Source organism: Rana temporaria, chromosome 6 (genome assembly GCF_905171775.1).
Source record: "Rana temporaria chromosome 6, aRanTem1.1, whole genome shotgun sequence".
In the NCBI taxonomy this organism is placed as follows: domain Eukaryota; kingdom Metazoa; phylum Chordata; class Amphibia; order Anura; family Ranidae; genus Rana; species Rana temporaria.
The window spans coordinates 223,041,143-223,057,595 of record NC_053494.1 but is presented as its reverse complement, the minus strand read 5'-3'; the positions used below and the strand labels follow the sequence as shown (position 1 = coordinate 223,057,595).

General features: G+C 48.6%; 1 protein-coding gene across 1 annotated transcript; it reads right to left on the bottom strand.

The window, feature by feature from the left end:
• Nucleotides 1–1,118: 1,118 nt before the first annotated feature.
• On the bottom strand, nucleotides 1,119–16,453 carry LOC120944314. Its single transcript, XM_040358349.1, has 3 exons — nucleotides 15,958–16,453; nucleotides 6,681–6,865; nucleotides 1,119–1,844 (listed from the first exon to the last, which is right to left on the bottom strand). The coding sequence occupies exons 1-3, from the start codon at nucleotides 16,205–16,207 to the stop codon at nucleotides 1,269–1,271; spliced, it is 1,011 nt and encodes a 336-aa protein (XP_040214283.1). The 5' UTR covers nucleotides 16,208–16,453; the 3' UTR covers nucleotides 1,119–1,268.

Below are 16,453 nucleotides of genomic sequence, written 5' to 3'. Positions count from 1 at the left end.
ACAGTGTAGCCTCGGATTACGAGAATAATCCGTTCCAGGAGAATGCTTGTAATCCAAAGTACTTGCATATCAAAGCGAGTTTCCCCATTGAAGTCAATGGAAACGAAAATAATTTGTTCCGCATTGACTTCAATGGGATGCAGTACCGAATGCGGCCAGAGGTGGGGGGGGGGGGCGCCAAAGATCGCCGAAAAGGCCCGAGGACAGTTTGGCTTGTTTCCTGCACCCCCGTACCTCAGGCCAAATGAGGTACTGCAGGCCTATTTAGCTTGAATTCTCCTCGTCTCGCAAACCGAGTCAGAATTTAAAAAGAACAGTTGCTCGCAAATCAAAACGCTCTCAAACCAAGTTACTCTTAAACCGAGGTTCCACTGTATTTTTTATTGAGGGAACATAGAACAAGTGCGATATCTGACATTGTTGGTGATGAGCTAACGCATCAATATCTGGTTGGTTGGATGGAGGAGCGATTTTCGATGAACTCTCAGGGTGCTCATCAGATATTTGGGTTCTAATTTTCCCCTTCGCGTGCTTCATCCTTGAAAATAGTCGCTCATAAATCTCGGTGCTGCCGAAAACTGATGACATGACTAATGCCGCGTACACACAACCATTTTTCGGGTTGTAAAAAATGACGAATTTTTCACGTTGTTTTTAACGTCGTAAAAAATGGTCGTGTGTGGGCTTTAACGACGTGAAAAAAACCGCGAATGCTCAGAAGCAAGTTATGAGACGGGAGCGCTCGTTCTGGTAAAACTAGCGCTCGTAATGGAGATCGCACATTCATCACGCTGTAACAGACAGAAAACCGCGAATCGTCTTTTACTAACATGGAATCAGCTAAAGCAGCCTCAAGGGTGGCGCCATCCGCATGGAACTTCCCCTTTATAGTGCCGCCGTACGTGTTGTACGTCACCGCGCTTTGCTAGAGCATTTTTTTTTTCACGATCGTGTGTAGGCAACGTCGTTTTAATGATAGGGTTGAAAAAAACGTCATTTTCTAGACCGTTAAAAACGTCATTTTTTCCCAACAAAAAAAAAACGGTCGTGTGTACGCGGCATTAGGCGTGATTGTGAGAGTAGAAGAAGATAAAATGTAGAAAAGTCCAGAAAAGAGACCCTGTCACATTTTTCTTTGGCCACGTGTGTTCACTAAGTGTAAACGCATTTTTACAAACATTTAAAAAAAATAATCAATCAATAATCAATGGCCGCAGGTTGGACACCCCTGGTGTAGATTGTAGTAGTGTGAAGACATTTATTGCTGGTTACATGCCATTGAGTTTCTCCTCAGCAAAAGCGACATGGACGGGATCACCGATGAGGAGCAAAGTGCCTTTGGAATATTCCATCACAATGTCTATTCCCGCCATCATCAGCTGTTTCTGCACCAGACTCACTCTCTCCTCCGTGAATTCCGGCTTCACGCTGATTTCTTTTCTTTCGATATTAAAGAAAGTTTTCTGCAGAAGGGTGATGAAGCTGTGAGAGGCGTGGGGTGAAAGGTCAGGGGGGGCATTCAGGGATCTGAAGGTGACAAGGGAGCTGACATTTTTCTTGTTTTCTTCTATCATCACATTGTACTTCTTCTCAATGTCAGAGATCTCCCGGTGCTTTAATTTCTTCAGGATATCCATGTGTCTGGTGTCTACCTCGATCTCCGTCTTCATATTGCTGGTGGAGATAGTCACAGGCCTGGGAGGGCGAGCGGGTTTGTGGTCTGAAGGTTTATAGTCTGAAGGTTTATGGTCTGCGGGTTTGTGGTCTGAAGGTTTATGGTCTGCGGGTTTGTGGTCTGCGGGTTTATGGTCGGCCTTCTCTAAGAACGTCTTCACCTGGGACAACTTGAAAAAAAAACACTTTCATGAATAAAAAAAAAAAATGTAAAGTTAGCCTAATTTGTTTGTATAATATAAAAAATTGGGGTAACTTTACGCTCACCCTCTGACTCGATTCTACACTCTCTAACTCACATTTTCAACCTCTCCCTCTCTTGTGGCATTTTCCCAAACTCTCTAAAACATGCGCTAGTCACCCCCATACTTAAAAAGCCCTCACTGGACCCCCACCAATCTTAACAACCTATGCCCCATCTCCAGGGCCGATCCTGGGCGGGTGCACTGCGCCCAAGCGCCATGCGAGGTGGGCACACGTACATTCAGCAACACGCAGCCTCCCCGTCCCTGTGGCAGGTGCATTGCCACGAAATGAGATTTGCCATCGGATGAGATGGTCCGCCTCCATCACATCCTATTGGCTCACTCCTGTCACGTGACATATTTAAACGTCAAGTATCGACGCGAACATCAGTCTCAGCTAGGCTATCATAGCGAGAGGATCTCCTCTCCCTGTGATAGCTGAAGCTGCACGGAGCTGGTGCACGGAGCTCACATGGCCTCTGTGGCCCGATTCCGAGAGCGGAATCGGGCCACAGAAGCTCATACATTTACTAGGCTAATAAATGTTCTCCTTTATTACAATGTCACTTCGGGATCTACAGCGATATCGGGATCCCTCTGCCCGATAGCGCTGTCATGCCTCCCCGCGAGCGCGATAGATCCACAGCGCTATCAGGATCCCAATGCCCGATAGCGCTGTCAGCGTGCCTCCCGCCAGTGCTAACTACACCCCGCGCCTGCAGCTCTACTCCCCGTCCCCCGTTAAGGCTCAGGGAACGGGGAACAGAAAGTAGAGCATCGGGTGCAGGTAAAGTAGTAGTGCGCAGGCGCAGCACTACGCAAATAGCTCCGTGCACCAGCTCCGTGCAGCTTCAGCTATCACAGGGAGAGGAGATCCTCTCCCTATGATAGCCTAGCTGAGACTGATGTTTGCGTCGATACTTGACGTTTAAATATGTCACGTGACAGGAGTGAGCCAATAGGATGTGATGGAGGCGGACCATCTCATCCGATGGCAAATCTCATTTCGTGGCAATGCACCGGGAACATGAGATTTTGCTGGCGCGCGTGCGCTCTCCGCTCCTGAGCTCGGTAAGGCTTCAGGCGTATGACTGCAGCGAGTGGCGCCTGCGCACAATGGTCATATGGTCAGGTCGGCAGGAGCGGCTGGGGTTTTCCGGTGCGTGCGTAGTGAGCTATAGAGGCTAGGGCAAGTCTCGCAATACTTGTGCTGTAGCCAGCCGAGTATGCCATGTGTGAGCCCGCTGAGGGAAGCAGTGCTTGCTCCATTTTGTGTTGTCCTCACTTGTTTCATGTAAGTTACACATAAATGTTTAGTGCTGGTTTTGAGGAGGGGAGCTGTGCTGCGCATGAGTTTTTCGGGATGTTTGGACTGCTACATGAAGTTGTAACAGCAAAAAGCCTATCAATAATTCTATGATATTCTATGATTTCCTGATACAGAGAGGGAAGGGAGATGTGAATGATAACAGCTGGCATTGGCTTGAATTTGGCACCTTCGGCAAAATGTACATTTTTTAAATCCTAACACATATTGACAGAGCTTTTTTTCTCAGAAAATAGGTGCAGGAACTCAACCACGACCCCGTTCAGATTTCACAAACAGTAGGAGGGTCTTAAAGGGGCATTAAATACCAGGATTGCATTACATACAGAGTGCAGAGTTCAGGGGGGTCACACACAGAGTGCAGAGTTCAGGGGGGTTACATACAGAGTGCAGAGTTCAGGGGGGGTTGCACACAGAGTGCAGAGTTCAGGGGGGGTCGCACACAGAGTGCAGAGTTCAGGGGGGGTTGCACACAGAGTGCAGAGTTCAGGGGGGTCGCACACAGAGTGCAGAGTTCGGGGGGTCGCACACAGAGTGCAGAGTTCAGGGGGGGTCGCACACAGAGTGCAGAGTTCAGGGGGGGGGTCGCACACAGAGTGCAGAGTTCAGGGGGGTCGCACACAGAGTGCAGAGTTCAGGGGGGTCGCACACAGAGTGCAGAGTACAGGGGGGTCGCACACAGAGTGCAGAGCTCAGGGGGGGTCGCACACAGAGTGCAGAGTTCATGGGGTCGCGTGCAGAGTTCAGGGGGGTCGCACACAGAGTGCAGAGTTCAGGGGGGGTCGCACACAGAGTGCAGAGTTCATGGGGTCGCGTGCAGAGTTCAGGGGGCTCGCACACAGAGTGCAGAGTTCAGGGGGGTCACACACAGAGTGCAGAGTTCAGGGGGGTCGCACACAGAGTGCAGAGCTCAGGGGGGGTCGCACACAGAGTGCAGAGTTCATGGGGTCGCGTGCAGAGTTCAGGGGGGTCGCACACAGAGTGCAGAGTTCAGGGGGGTCACACACAGAGTGCAGAGTTCAGGGGGGGTCGCACACAGAGTGCAGAGTTCAGGGGGGGTCGCACACAGAGTGCAGAGTTCAGGGGGGGTCGCACACAGAGTGCAGAGCTCAGGGGGGGTCGCACACAGAGTGTAGAGTTCAGGGGGGTCGCACAAAGAGTGCAGAGCTGTCACTTGTAAACACAGAAACCGGACTTCTGTGTTTACAAGTGATTGTGGTGATCAGGCACCAAAGGGTCTGAGCCAGAGGTGGTGGAACTGAGTTTACCCAAGTTCCCCCTGAAAAAAAGCCCTGTATATTGATAAGATTATTTACATTATGCCGATCTGTCCTACTTGATTAAAGCGGTTGTACAGTATGTCCTAAATGAAAAAAAAAAACAACAACCCTGTAAGGCAAAGGCATAATGAGCTAGTATGCACGGCATACTAGCTCATTATGAAATACTCACCTTAGAACGAAGCTCCCACACCGCCTCCTGGTCACCGCTGAGGGGGCTGACATGTTCCCCTGGCGTTTGTTCCGGGTCTGGCGCTGTGAGTGGCCGGAACCGCAATGACGTCACTCCCGCGCACGTGCGTGGGAGTCTTTGTTCCAGCAAGAAGCTCTGAATTTCCGGCAGCATCCGCCAGACCTTCAGAGAGAATGCTCCGCTGATGTCAGGTGACTATCTCCTAAAACGTACAGGTAATCCCAATTATAGGACTTGTAGACTTACCTGTAGGTAAAAATGTGCAAGTGAGGTATACAACCGCTTTAAGTAAACATCGAGTATCATCTACATCCCTCTTACCCACTTGAGACCCGCGCTGTAGACGAAAGACGTCCACAGCGCAGCGCTCAACTGCCGGGTGAACGTCCTTTTATGTGCATTCCCCACGTGCGCCGCTGGGGGCGTGCAGCGATCGGCAGTGACAGCAGGAAAGTGGAGCTCTGAGTGTAATGATGGGTGTAAACACAGAGCTCCACGTCCTGTCAGGGAGAGAGGAGACCGATCTGTGTCCCTTGTACATAGGAACACAGATCTCTCACCTCCCCCAGTCAGTCCCCTCCCCCCACAGTAAGAATCACTCCCAGGGAACACATTTAACCCCTTCCTCACCCCCCTAGTGTTATCCCCTTCCCTGCCAGTCACATTTATACAGTAATCAGTGCAGTTTTATAGCACTAATCGCTGTATAAATGTGAATGGTCCCAAAATAGTGTCCAAAGTGTCCGATACGTCCGCCGCAATATCACCGGCCTGACAAAAAAAAAAAAACGCAGATCGCCGCCATTACTAGTAAAAATAAAACATTAAAAAAAAAATCACAAATCTATCCCCTATTTTGTAGGCGCTATAACTTTTGCGCAAACCAATCAATAAAAGCTTATTGTGATTTTTTTTTAACAAAAATATGTAGAAGAATACGTATTGGCCTAAACTGAGGAAAAAAAAAATTGGAATATTATTATAACAAAAAGTAAAAAATATTGGGCCAGATTCACAGAGGAGATACGCCGTCGTATCTCTGAGTCTGAGCCGGTCGTATCTATGCGCCTGATTCATAAAATCAGTTACGCATAGATTTATATTAGATCCGAACGGCGTAAGTCTCTTACGCCGTCGGATCTTAACTGCATATTTACGCTGGCCGCTAGGGGCGTGTACGCTGATTTACGCCTAGACTATGTAAATCAGCTAGATACGCGAATTCACGAACGTACGCCCGGCCGACGCAGTACATTTACGCTGTTTACGTTAGGCTTTTCCCGGCGTAAAGTTACCCCTGCTATATGGTTGCATACATGCGGCGCACCAATGTTAAGTATGGCCGTCGTTCCCGCAACGAAATTTGAAAAATTTACGTCGTTTGCGTAAGTCGTCCGTGAATGCGGCGTACTTTGGAGCAATGCACACTGGGTAATTCCATGAACGGCGCATGCGCCGTTCGGGAAAAACGTCAATCACGTCGGGTCAGGGTTAATTTACATAACACACGCCCACCTCTTCACAATTTCAATTAGGCGGGCTTACGCCGGCCTATTTACGCTACGCCGCCGCAACTTTCTTTTAAGAATACGGCACGTAACGTTCCCTCAGTTGCGGAATGAGGATTCCTCAGTCCCCCCCACAGTCTAAGGCACTACAAGTCCCAGCATAGGAGGCTGTCATATCTCAGCCCCCCAGAGGGCACTACAAGTCCCAGCATAGGAGGCTGTCATATCTCAGTCCCCTCAGTGCACTACAAGTCCCAGCATAGGAGGCTGTCATATCTCAGCCCCCCAGAGTGCACTACAAGTCCCAGCATAGGAGGCTGCCATATCTCAGCCCCCCAGAGGGCACTACAAGTCCCAGCATAGGAGGCTGCCATATCTCAGCCCCCACAGTGCACTACATGTCATATTATTCCTCTTTATATTTGATATTGGTAGTGAATCTTTGATGCTCACCTGATCTGGCAGACGAGAGGCCGAATTTTCAGCACTGACAGCCAATCGCTGCAACGCCTTCAGTCTCTCTTCATCGCCGGACAACTGCCGGATCCTGGCAAGATCTCCTCTTCCGATATCATGAACCGTCACCGGCACAGTGACCTCTATGACATGGTTCCCTCTTCCCAGAACTCTTCTCTGATCTGTGAGAAGGAAAGATAAATCGGTAAAACGCTAAACGTGTCCCACTGACAGGAGGCGGTCCAATCATTTCACAGCATCTTGGGGGTCATACTGACTCCTGCTGGCCGACATCTTTCAATCGCTGTGATTTCCCCAGATAAGCAAACTCCACCGCAACATTGTCTGATCCGAGTTCAAAAGAAAAATATTACAGAAGAACATTATTGTTACATTGTATTTACTCTGCCAGTCCTCTCATCTGCAAGAGATGCCAGTCAAAGCAACTCTACTGCCGCGTACAGACGATCGGAAATTCCCACAACAAATTCCGATGGAATGTCGGCTCAAACTTGTCTCGCATACAAACGGCCACACAAATGTTGTCGGAAATTCCGAACGCCAAGAACGCCGGTGACGTACGACGGCACTATTAACCACTTGCTTACTGGGCACATAAACCCCCTTCGTGCCCAGGTGAAATTTCAGCTTCCGGCACTGCGTCGCTTTAACTGACATTTGCGCGGTCGTGCGACGTGGCTCTCAAACAAAATTGACGTCCTTTTTTCCCCACAAATAGAGATTTCTTTTGGTGGTATTTGATCACCTCTGCGGTTTTTCTTTTTTGCGCTATAAACAAAAAAAGAGCGACAATTTTAAAAAAAATATTGTTTTTTTTACTTGTTGCTATAATAAATATCCCAATTTTTTTTAAAAAAAAATATTTTTTTTCTCAGTTAAGGCCGATACGTATTTTTCAACGTATTTTTGTAAAAAAAAAAAAAAATCGTAATAAGCAACTGGTTTGCGCAAAAGTTATAGCGCCTACAAAATGGGGAACAGAATTATGATTTTTTTATATTATTTTTTTTTAATTATTAATGGCAGCGATCTGCGATTTTTATTGGGACTGCGATATTGCGGCCGACGTATCGGACACTTTCGACACAAATTTGGGACCATTCACATTTATACAGCGATCAGTGCTATAAATATGCACTAATTACTGTATAAATGTGACTGGCAGTGAAGGGGTTAACACTAGGGGGGGTGAGGAAGGGGTTAAATGTGTAGACTGGGTGTGTTCTAACTGTGTGGGGGGGAGGGGGGTGACTGGGGGAGGTGACCGATGCTGTGTCTCTATGTACAAGGGACACAGATCGGTCTCCTCTCCTCTCACAGGATGTGGAGCTCTGTGTTTACACACCATCATTACACACAGAGCTCCACGTCCCTGCTGTGTAACCGCCGATCGCGTGTACCCGGCGGACATCGGGGCCGCCAGGCACGGGCATCGGCTCCCCAGCGATGCACCGGGACAGTGTTTACCCGCTGCGCGCCCCCCAGAGGCGCACGCAGGGTAATGCTTTTAAAAAGACGTCCAAAGACGTCCAGTTGGCACTTGAGAGCCGCGCTGTTGACGTCTTTTGTCAATAGCGCGGGTCTCAAGTGGTTAAAGGGAAGTTCAATACCAGTCAGTAAAAGTTTGGTGAGAGACGATTCGCGCTTTTCAGTCCGTTACAGCGTGATGAACGTGCGATCTCCATTACCAACGCTAGTTTTACCAGGCCGAGCTCTTCCGTCTCGTGCTTGATTCAGAGCATGCGTGGAATTTTGTACGTCGGAATTGTCCACGCAAGATCGGAATTTACGAGAACGTATTTTGTTGTCGGAAAATTTCAGAACCAGCTCTCCAATTTTTGTTGTCGGAAATTCCGACAGAAAATGTCCGATGGAGCCGACACACAGCCAAAATTTCCGACAACACGCTCCCATCGAACATTTGTTGTCGGAAATTCCGACCCGTGTGCACGCGGCATACCAGTCATTTTTGTTTTATAGACTTTGTTCCCAGTTACTAATACTTACCTTCCCCCAATCAGCCGTAATTATTGGCTTCCTCTCCTTCTTCTTTTAGCTATTATTTTTCTTTCTTATTTTTTTTAACTATTAGTGTAACAGAATGACCTGTGACACCCAGAGACCTTTGAAGGATGTGGGGTACTCCTGTGCCAGCGTCACTAATGACTCTTGGGTCTAGGGTCACCCTGTGCCCTTTTTGGGCATAGGGTGACTGAGAAATGATAATTATAAATGACATGAGATGGGACATTACTGATAATTCATGTATTGAAGGAGATCTGGACATATTACAGGTGATTTCATGCTGACCCACAACAGGTCAATAGACTGTTGAGATGTTAATTGATGTTACATCACCTCCAGCTACCTTACCTGGCTATAGTGATGGGGCTTGCGGTGATTACATTCTATTGTCCATTGTGTGATGCTAATACTGTTTGTGTCTATTGTACTAATTAAGTCTGTAAAGGTCAGATGTCTAGCTTTTAGGTGTTAATTCAGCCTAGCTTCTAAGACCTTTCATTATGAATGCTAATAACACTGTTTTGTGTGAAAAGTATAAGATGTGGAATGTGACTTGTCAAGCTGTATGCAGAGACAGGCTGTCTGGATACTGATTAGTAATTAATGTTAATTATGTTAGACCGGTGCCAAAACGTCAGACATAGGAATGTGTATTATGCAGGTGAATCACTTATTGTCGGAGACAGGACGTCTGGGGGATAATTAACTCCTCTGAATGTCATTATCTAAAAGAATGTGATTGAAGCCCCATTGTGTGATGTGTGGGTGGAGTGTGTCTTTGTTCTTTTGATTACTGTAAAATGTCTGTACTGTATATAAGAGAGCTAAGATACCATTATAGCATTCATTCGTTTGACTCAAAAAGAACAGAGCTTGTCTTGTCTTAATTCTGGGGGAATGGATCATGTCTGTTGGATGGTTGGAGTGTCGGATAAGCTGTCGTGGGGCGATGGAATGGATTATCGTAAACGGTGGTGACCGTTACAATTAATATTTAAAAAGGAACTGCAGTCCGCTCACATAATTTGTAATAAAAACATATTTTGCCATTCTGAAGCTTCCGTCCGACCACTTTGCATATTATTTCAGGTACTTCCAAAACACACCCACCACTGTAATTCAGATGGACGGCACTTTGACAAGGGGTCGGGCAACTGAATAGGGGGCGGCAGCGGCGTCAAAACATAGATTCATGCGAAGCATAAATCTATCGATTGTTGAGTGACGGGTGCATGAGAGAGGGGGCGGCGCTCCTGTGCCCACTATGGAAGCACCGCCACTGATGTAAACTCATCTGAACCTGGGGGTTCGCCCGGAAGATACCAGCCCTGGAGTATGCCTCTGAAGAACTATAGTTGCTTGTACTTCACCTTTATCTTCATATATTTCTTGAGGGATATTGTTCAGAAATATTACTGTTCAAAGTGAAAGAACCTCTTCATTCTTTCAACACAAACCACACATATAGGACCCTGGATAACAGGGGTAACACGAAATGCAGAGTTCCGCGTGGTTGTACGTTGAGGTGGGTTAGTGCTAGACCCGACTGGGATTCTTGGTCACCCTGTGCCCCTAATAGGCACAGGGTGACTTTTACATAGAAGGGACGGGGGAGCTGGACAAGGAGTTTCCAGAGCTCTCTAAGGTAAGCTGGATTCCACAAGCCCCCCACCCAAACTTACCCCCTGTCACACATCTCCCCTTTTGGCAGAAGACTAACACAGAAGGAGACCCCAAACTGGTTGACTTCGAAGTTAGTCCGTAGTTCCAGCCCCCCAATGCCCGTAAACACACAGTACCCCAAAAACATTGTCCCAAACAGAGTGTTACTCACCCAGCCAGCCTCTGCCTCTCTCGTAGGACATACCCACTGCTGGGAAGAAGTGCAGACTGATTTTTCCCACTGGAGTCCTTTCAGCTGCCGGAGAGAAGATAGGGTGGCTGGGCTCACTCCATCATATTTTGGGGATCTGGGCCAACTGCCCAGCATCCCTGGGGTATACAGGTGGAGACTGAAGTCCCATCCACTTTTGCTAGATGAAAATCCCCCAATGTTTGCAGTGCAAGGCTGACGTCCTCCTGTCCCAATGCCTGGCCTTTTTTCTGAGGTTGTGTCAGAGGAGACCGAAGCCCCATCCACTACCACAGGAACTCCCATCTTCTCTTAGTTGAGGGCAGAGGCCGACCTCTGCCCTGTTGCATGCCCTTTTGCTGGGTTGCTGTCAGTGGAGACCACAGTCCCATCCCCCGATATCAGCTCAAGCTGCAGTTGTGAGGTGCTGATTGCATTCTTTCCCTGGAGCTCCTGCAGAGTTGATTGTTGTGTGCAGAGGTCAACAGCGCCATGCTCTGATACCAGCTCTTCTGCTGAAGGCTCACAGGCTTGTTCCTCCTCAGCAGAAAACTCTATTAAATCCCCAGTCTCTGGAACTGGTGTCTGTGGATAGAGGTTCACTATCTCCTGTCCGTAGAACGAAGAAGATGTTACTGGTGCTGGGCAGAGCTCAGTGATGTTTGGCCCTGATGCCAGCTCTTCTGCTGGAGGCTCACTAAGTTGTTCCTCCTCAGCAGGAAAGTCCATTAAATCTCCAGTCTCTGGAACTGGTGTCTGGGGATAGAGGTTCATCATCTCCATGGAACCCAGAAGATGCTATCGGTGCTGGGCAGAGGTTAGCAGAGCTCTGCCCTGTTATCAGCACTTCATCTATGGAGTTTCCGCTGCTAATCCTCTGGCAAGCTGTGAGTTCTAGCAGTTCCTTGTATGCCCTTTTCAGTTTATACTCTGAGACCCCTGCAAGACCAAGTATAGCCTCTGTATTCTCGCAGGTCCTCAAGGGTAGGTTCCCCTTCATCGCCAAATACAAAACCATCTGTAAGGATCTCCCACAGCAATCCAGGGCCACCAAAGTCATATTCCTCCGAAGAACATTCTGTTGTCTCCCCTAAATATTCCCGCTCTGCGTGTCATTGCAGAGCCCGATATCGATTGTTCAGCTCTATCTTCTGCTGGATCAGCCTGTCCAACTCAGACACGCATTGCTCCTGGGGCCGCTCTCCCAGGAATGGCATCCGCAACTCCCCTTGGTCACTGGCCCATTGCCCTGGGGTTGCAAAGCACTTGCCCTGGTGTGTACCAGCGACCTGGAGGGCTCCAAGCCCGACCTGCACCCAAATCTGCTGCCTGATCTCCAGGTACTGATCCGCAGACACAGTCCTAGAGATTGCTGAAAGGGCTCTCCGCAGCAGCCCTTGCAACTCTGATGCCATATCTGCTCTGAGACGACCAAAGTCTACTATACCGACCTTGGATCCTGGTGGTGGTTTGGACGTGTTCATAGCCAGGAAGCACAATCCCACCGCTGCCACTAATGTCACGGACCCCAGTACTCAAGAAGAGTATATCTGCCGTAAAAGCTTCCTTTGTCCGGTACAGCACAAGCCAAGGTCCCTTAGCCCACCCAGTCACTTGTCGAGACATCAGTGTAGGGTGGAAACATAAGACTCTTTATTCAAACACAGGCATAAAGAGATATACACTCAGGGGACAATCCCCCCTTCTTTGCAGTAGACCATCTCATCAGCAGGGACTGCTGTTAGAGAAATCCCCCCCCCCTCCCTCGACCCTGCCCCCAGTCTACATGCTAGAAACACAAATTTCATCCCATAATAGGTTGCTCCCAAGGCAGATAGAAACAATAGAACAATGGGATACAGCCACACCTCAAACAATCTAGTAAAAAGTCTACAATAGTTTATGAGACCTCATACAATATTCCAGCAGTCAGAAAGGTGGAATTTATTTATCTTCATATATTTCTTGAGGGATATTGTTCAGGAAAATTACTGTCCCAAGTGAAAGAGCCCCTTCATTCTTTTATCACAAACCACACATATAAGACCCAGGATAACATGGGTCACATGAAATGCTGAGCCCGGTGTGGTTGTACAATAGGGTGACCAGACATCCCCAGTTTCAGGAGACAGTCCCCTGATTGAGGACACTGTCCCCGGACCAAGTCTGTCCCTGGTTTTGTCCCCAGATTGGATTTAATAGGGGGCAGGGGCAATTTCAAAGAAAATCAGTGCAGAATTAAAATATATATTTTTTTTAATTACAAAGCCCCCCCCCCCCGCTCCGCCGTGCCTACTAGCATAGGGGGGTTGTATTTTTCCCATTATCTGTGCCCCTTTCTGATGATCGTGTGCTGGTCGGAGTGGAGGGAATATTTCTTCAGTTTCAGGGCGCATGCCCATTCAGCTCCGCACGCATTGTGTTCTGCCTTGGCTCAAATCCCGGCCAGCCACCTGCCGATCTCCTCGCCTTCCCTGGTGGAGTGATCTTCCTCCGCTCCCCATCCAGTAGTAGCTGGGGCCCAAAGAGTAAGACTTGAGAGGCTGTGAGGGCAGAGAGTCGCTGATTGCCTCCATTACTAGTAAAGAAAAAATATGTCCCCGGATTTCATATTAAAAATCTGGTCACCTTATTGTACAGCGAGTCTGCTTAGTGTAGATCAGACTGGGGCTCTCGGTCACCCTGTGCCCCTAATAGACACAGGCTGACTTGCACATAGGAGGGGCCGGGGGAGCTAAACAAGGAGATTTCATAACTCTCCAAGGTAAGTTGGGTTCCACAAGCCCCCCACCCAAAGTGACTCCCGTCACAATAATATCGAACCATTGTCACTTCCTGGTCTGAAGTTACTAATGAGGTGTGTCACAAGTAACGCTATAGTTCACCGAGTGGGTCTTAAAGTGGAGGTCCGCAGCTGCTGACTTTTAATATTAGGAGACTTACCTGTCCAGCGCGCCAGCGATGTCCTCACCCAAAGCTGATATGTCCCTCGGCTCCAGGTGCAGGCGCTGGCATCTTCAGTAAGGGAATCAGAAAGTGAGGCCTTGCGGCTTCACAGCCTGGTCCCCTACTGCGTATGCGCAAGTTGTGTCCTCATTGGTCCCTGCCGTCTTCTGGGACCTGTGTGTCTCCCAGAAGACATGGGGGGGAGGAGCCAGACATGGCATAGATCGTCGCGGAATCTGCACCGATCTATCACCAGAAGTGGGACCAAATACCTGAATTAGACAGGTATTTGGTCCCCCCTTCCCCCTGAAAGGTGCCAAATGTAACACCGGAAGGGGGGGCAACCGGAAAAGCAGAAGTTTCATTTTTGGGGGTATGAAGGCAGCAATGTGGAATGGAGTAATGTGGAGCCATAAGTAGTTGCCAAGTGTAATGGAAGCGTAACAAGCAGCCTGACGGTAGTGTGAACCTCTAATGCCTCGTACACACGACCGGACTTTCAGAGAAAAAAAGTCAGACAGGCTTTTTTTCCTTGGAGAGTCCGGCCGTGTGCAGCCTCCATCGGACTTTTTTTCTCGGAAGTTCGACGGACCTTAGATTGAGAACCTGTTCTCTGTCTTTCCGTCGGACTTCCAACAAACTTTTGCACGGTCAAAAGTCCAGCCGTGTGTACGAGGCATTATAGGTGTAATGGCCTCTAGCAGCGAGGGAGATGTTGTCGGCCCTCCTTCTGCCATCAGAGGTTCCCATCCTGTACAGAGGGATGAAGGTTCAAGAGTTCGGAGTCCGAGCAGGGCACACAGCAGGACGCACTCCGCTGCTGGGGCATAGTAGTGCAAAACGCCAGACAGGGGGATGTAGACACGTCCCTCCTAAATGCAGATCACAGAGAAGGTCTACATTGTCACGAGGACCTGAGTGTTAACAGGAGAACAGTGTCAATGTTCTCTCTAAATTCAGAGGCCCACCTTAAGGTCGAGTATGCCACCACAGCAGCCTCAGCCTTGGGCATTGATGAAGATGGCACAAAGCAAAGATACCCCATGGGTAGTAAAGTGACCCTGTACAAGATTCCTAAGGTAGCCCAGAAGAACCCACCCCGGGGTCGGCCTCTCATGTGACCCTTTCTAGGCACCCAACAAGGAGGGAAACATGGAGGATGTGACAAACACCCACCCACCTACCTTTAGATATAGAGGGCTAGATTCAGATGGCCCGGCATAAAATTCTGCAGGCGTAACGTATCTCAGATACGTTACGCCGCCGTAACTTTTGGCGCAAGTTCCGTATTCATAATGAACTTGCGCCCTAAGTTACGGCGGCGTAGCGTATGTGGTCCGGCGTAAGCCCGCCTAATGCAAATGTGGATGATGTGGGCGTGTTTTATTGAAATTTAGTGTGACCCCACGTATTTGAAGTTTTTTACGAACGGCGCATGCGCCGTTCGTGAAAGAATCCCAGTGCGTCGGATAGAATGCCTAAGATACGTCGGCTCAATGCCTGTGACGTGAACGTAACTTATGCACAGCCCTATTCGCGTACGACTTGCGCAAACGACGTAAAAAGATAGGCTTGTTCCGACGTCCATACCTTGCATGTGCTGCGCCACCTAGGGAGCAGTTTTATCTTTACGCCGGCGTATCTCTTCCGTAAACGGCGTAACTAATTGCGACGGGCGTACGTACGTTCGTGAATCGGCGGATCTTGCTCATTTGCATATTCTACGCCGAACTCAACGGAAGCGCCACCTAGCGGCCAGCGTAAATATTGCACCCTAAGATACGACGGCGTAGGAGACTTACGCCGCTCGTATCTTAGCCTAATTTAAGCGTATCTGGTTTCCAGAATACGCTTAAATTTACGACGGCGTAGATTCAGAGTTACGACGGCGTATCTACTGATACGCCGGCGTAACTGTCTCTGAATCCAGCTAATAGAGTAGATTTCTTTACCCCCAGAGGGTGAGAGGGAGATGGGAACTGTAGAAAACTAGAGCCAGTATTGTTGGTGTAGCAACCATTAAAATATACCTGATGCTGTGCCCTGCATGATTGTTTTAATTAGTACATGCTCAGACAAGATTAGCCTTAAAGTGGTCTGTGTACACAGAATCTTGGGAGATGGCTCAATGCTTCCGAGCATGCGTTGAATTGTTTCCGAGCATGCGTGTTTTTTTCTCCGTCTGAATTCCATACAGACGAACAGAATTTCCGACAGAATTTTTTTCCGTCGGAAAAAAAGAGAACGTGTTCTCTTTCTAAGTCTGTTGGAATTTCCGAATGAAAAAGTCCGATGGGGCGTACACACGTTCGGAATATACCGATGAAAAAATTCCGTCTGACTTTTTTCCATCGAAAATTCCGATCCTTGATATGTGATGTCAGGAAGTTCATTTTGGTAACATCTATGGTGGCAGATAACGGGACTCACCATCCTGATTCTGGAAGACGGCGCAGTATGTCTGTCCATCCACTCGGGTCACTTCGCACTCTCCTCCGCCAGACTTCGAATTGGATCCAAAATATCTCATCAGTTTTAGTGATAAATTTTTCTCTGAAGGTAAAGTTCTCACCAGGATGGGGTGCCCCCTGTCCATGAATTTCTCCTCTTCCTCCTGATCAGGAAATCCCTCCTCCCCAATATCATATCCCGGTTTTCCCAGAACTCCTTTACTAGACATTAGATCTGCTTTAGAAGTTCCTCTCACTCTGTCTAAGACTGTCTCTGCTGCTCCACCTAATATCTGTGCCAGGCTATCCTCCTCTCTGTGCCAGGCTGCCCACTTCTCTCTCCTCTCTGTGCCAGGCTATCCTCTCTGTGCCAGGCTGTCCTTCTCCCTGTACCAGGCTATACTCCTCTCTCTCCTCCCTGTGCCAGGCTGTCCTCCTCTCTGTGCCAGGCTGTCCTCCTCCCTGTACCAGGCTAT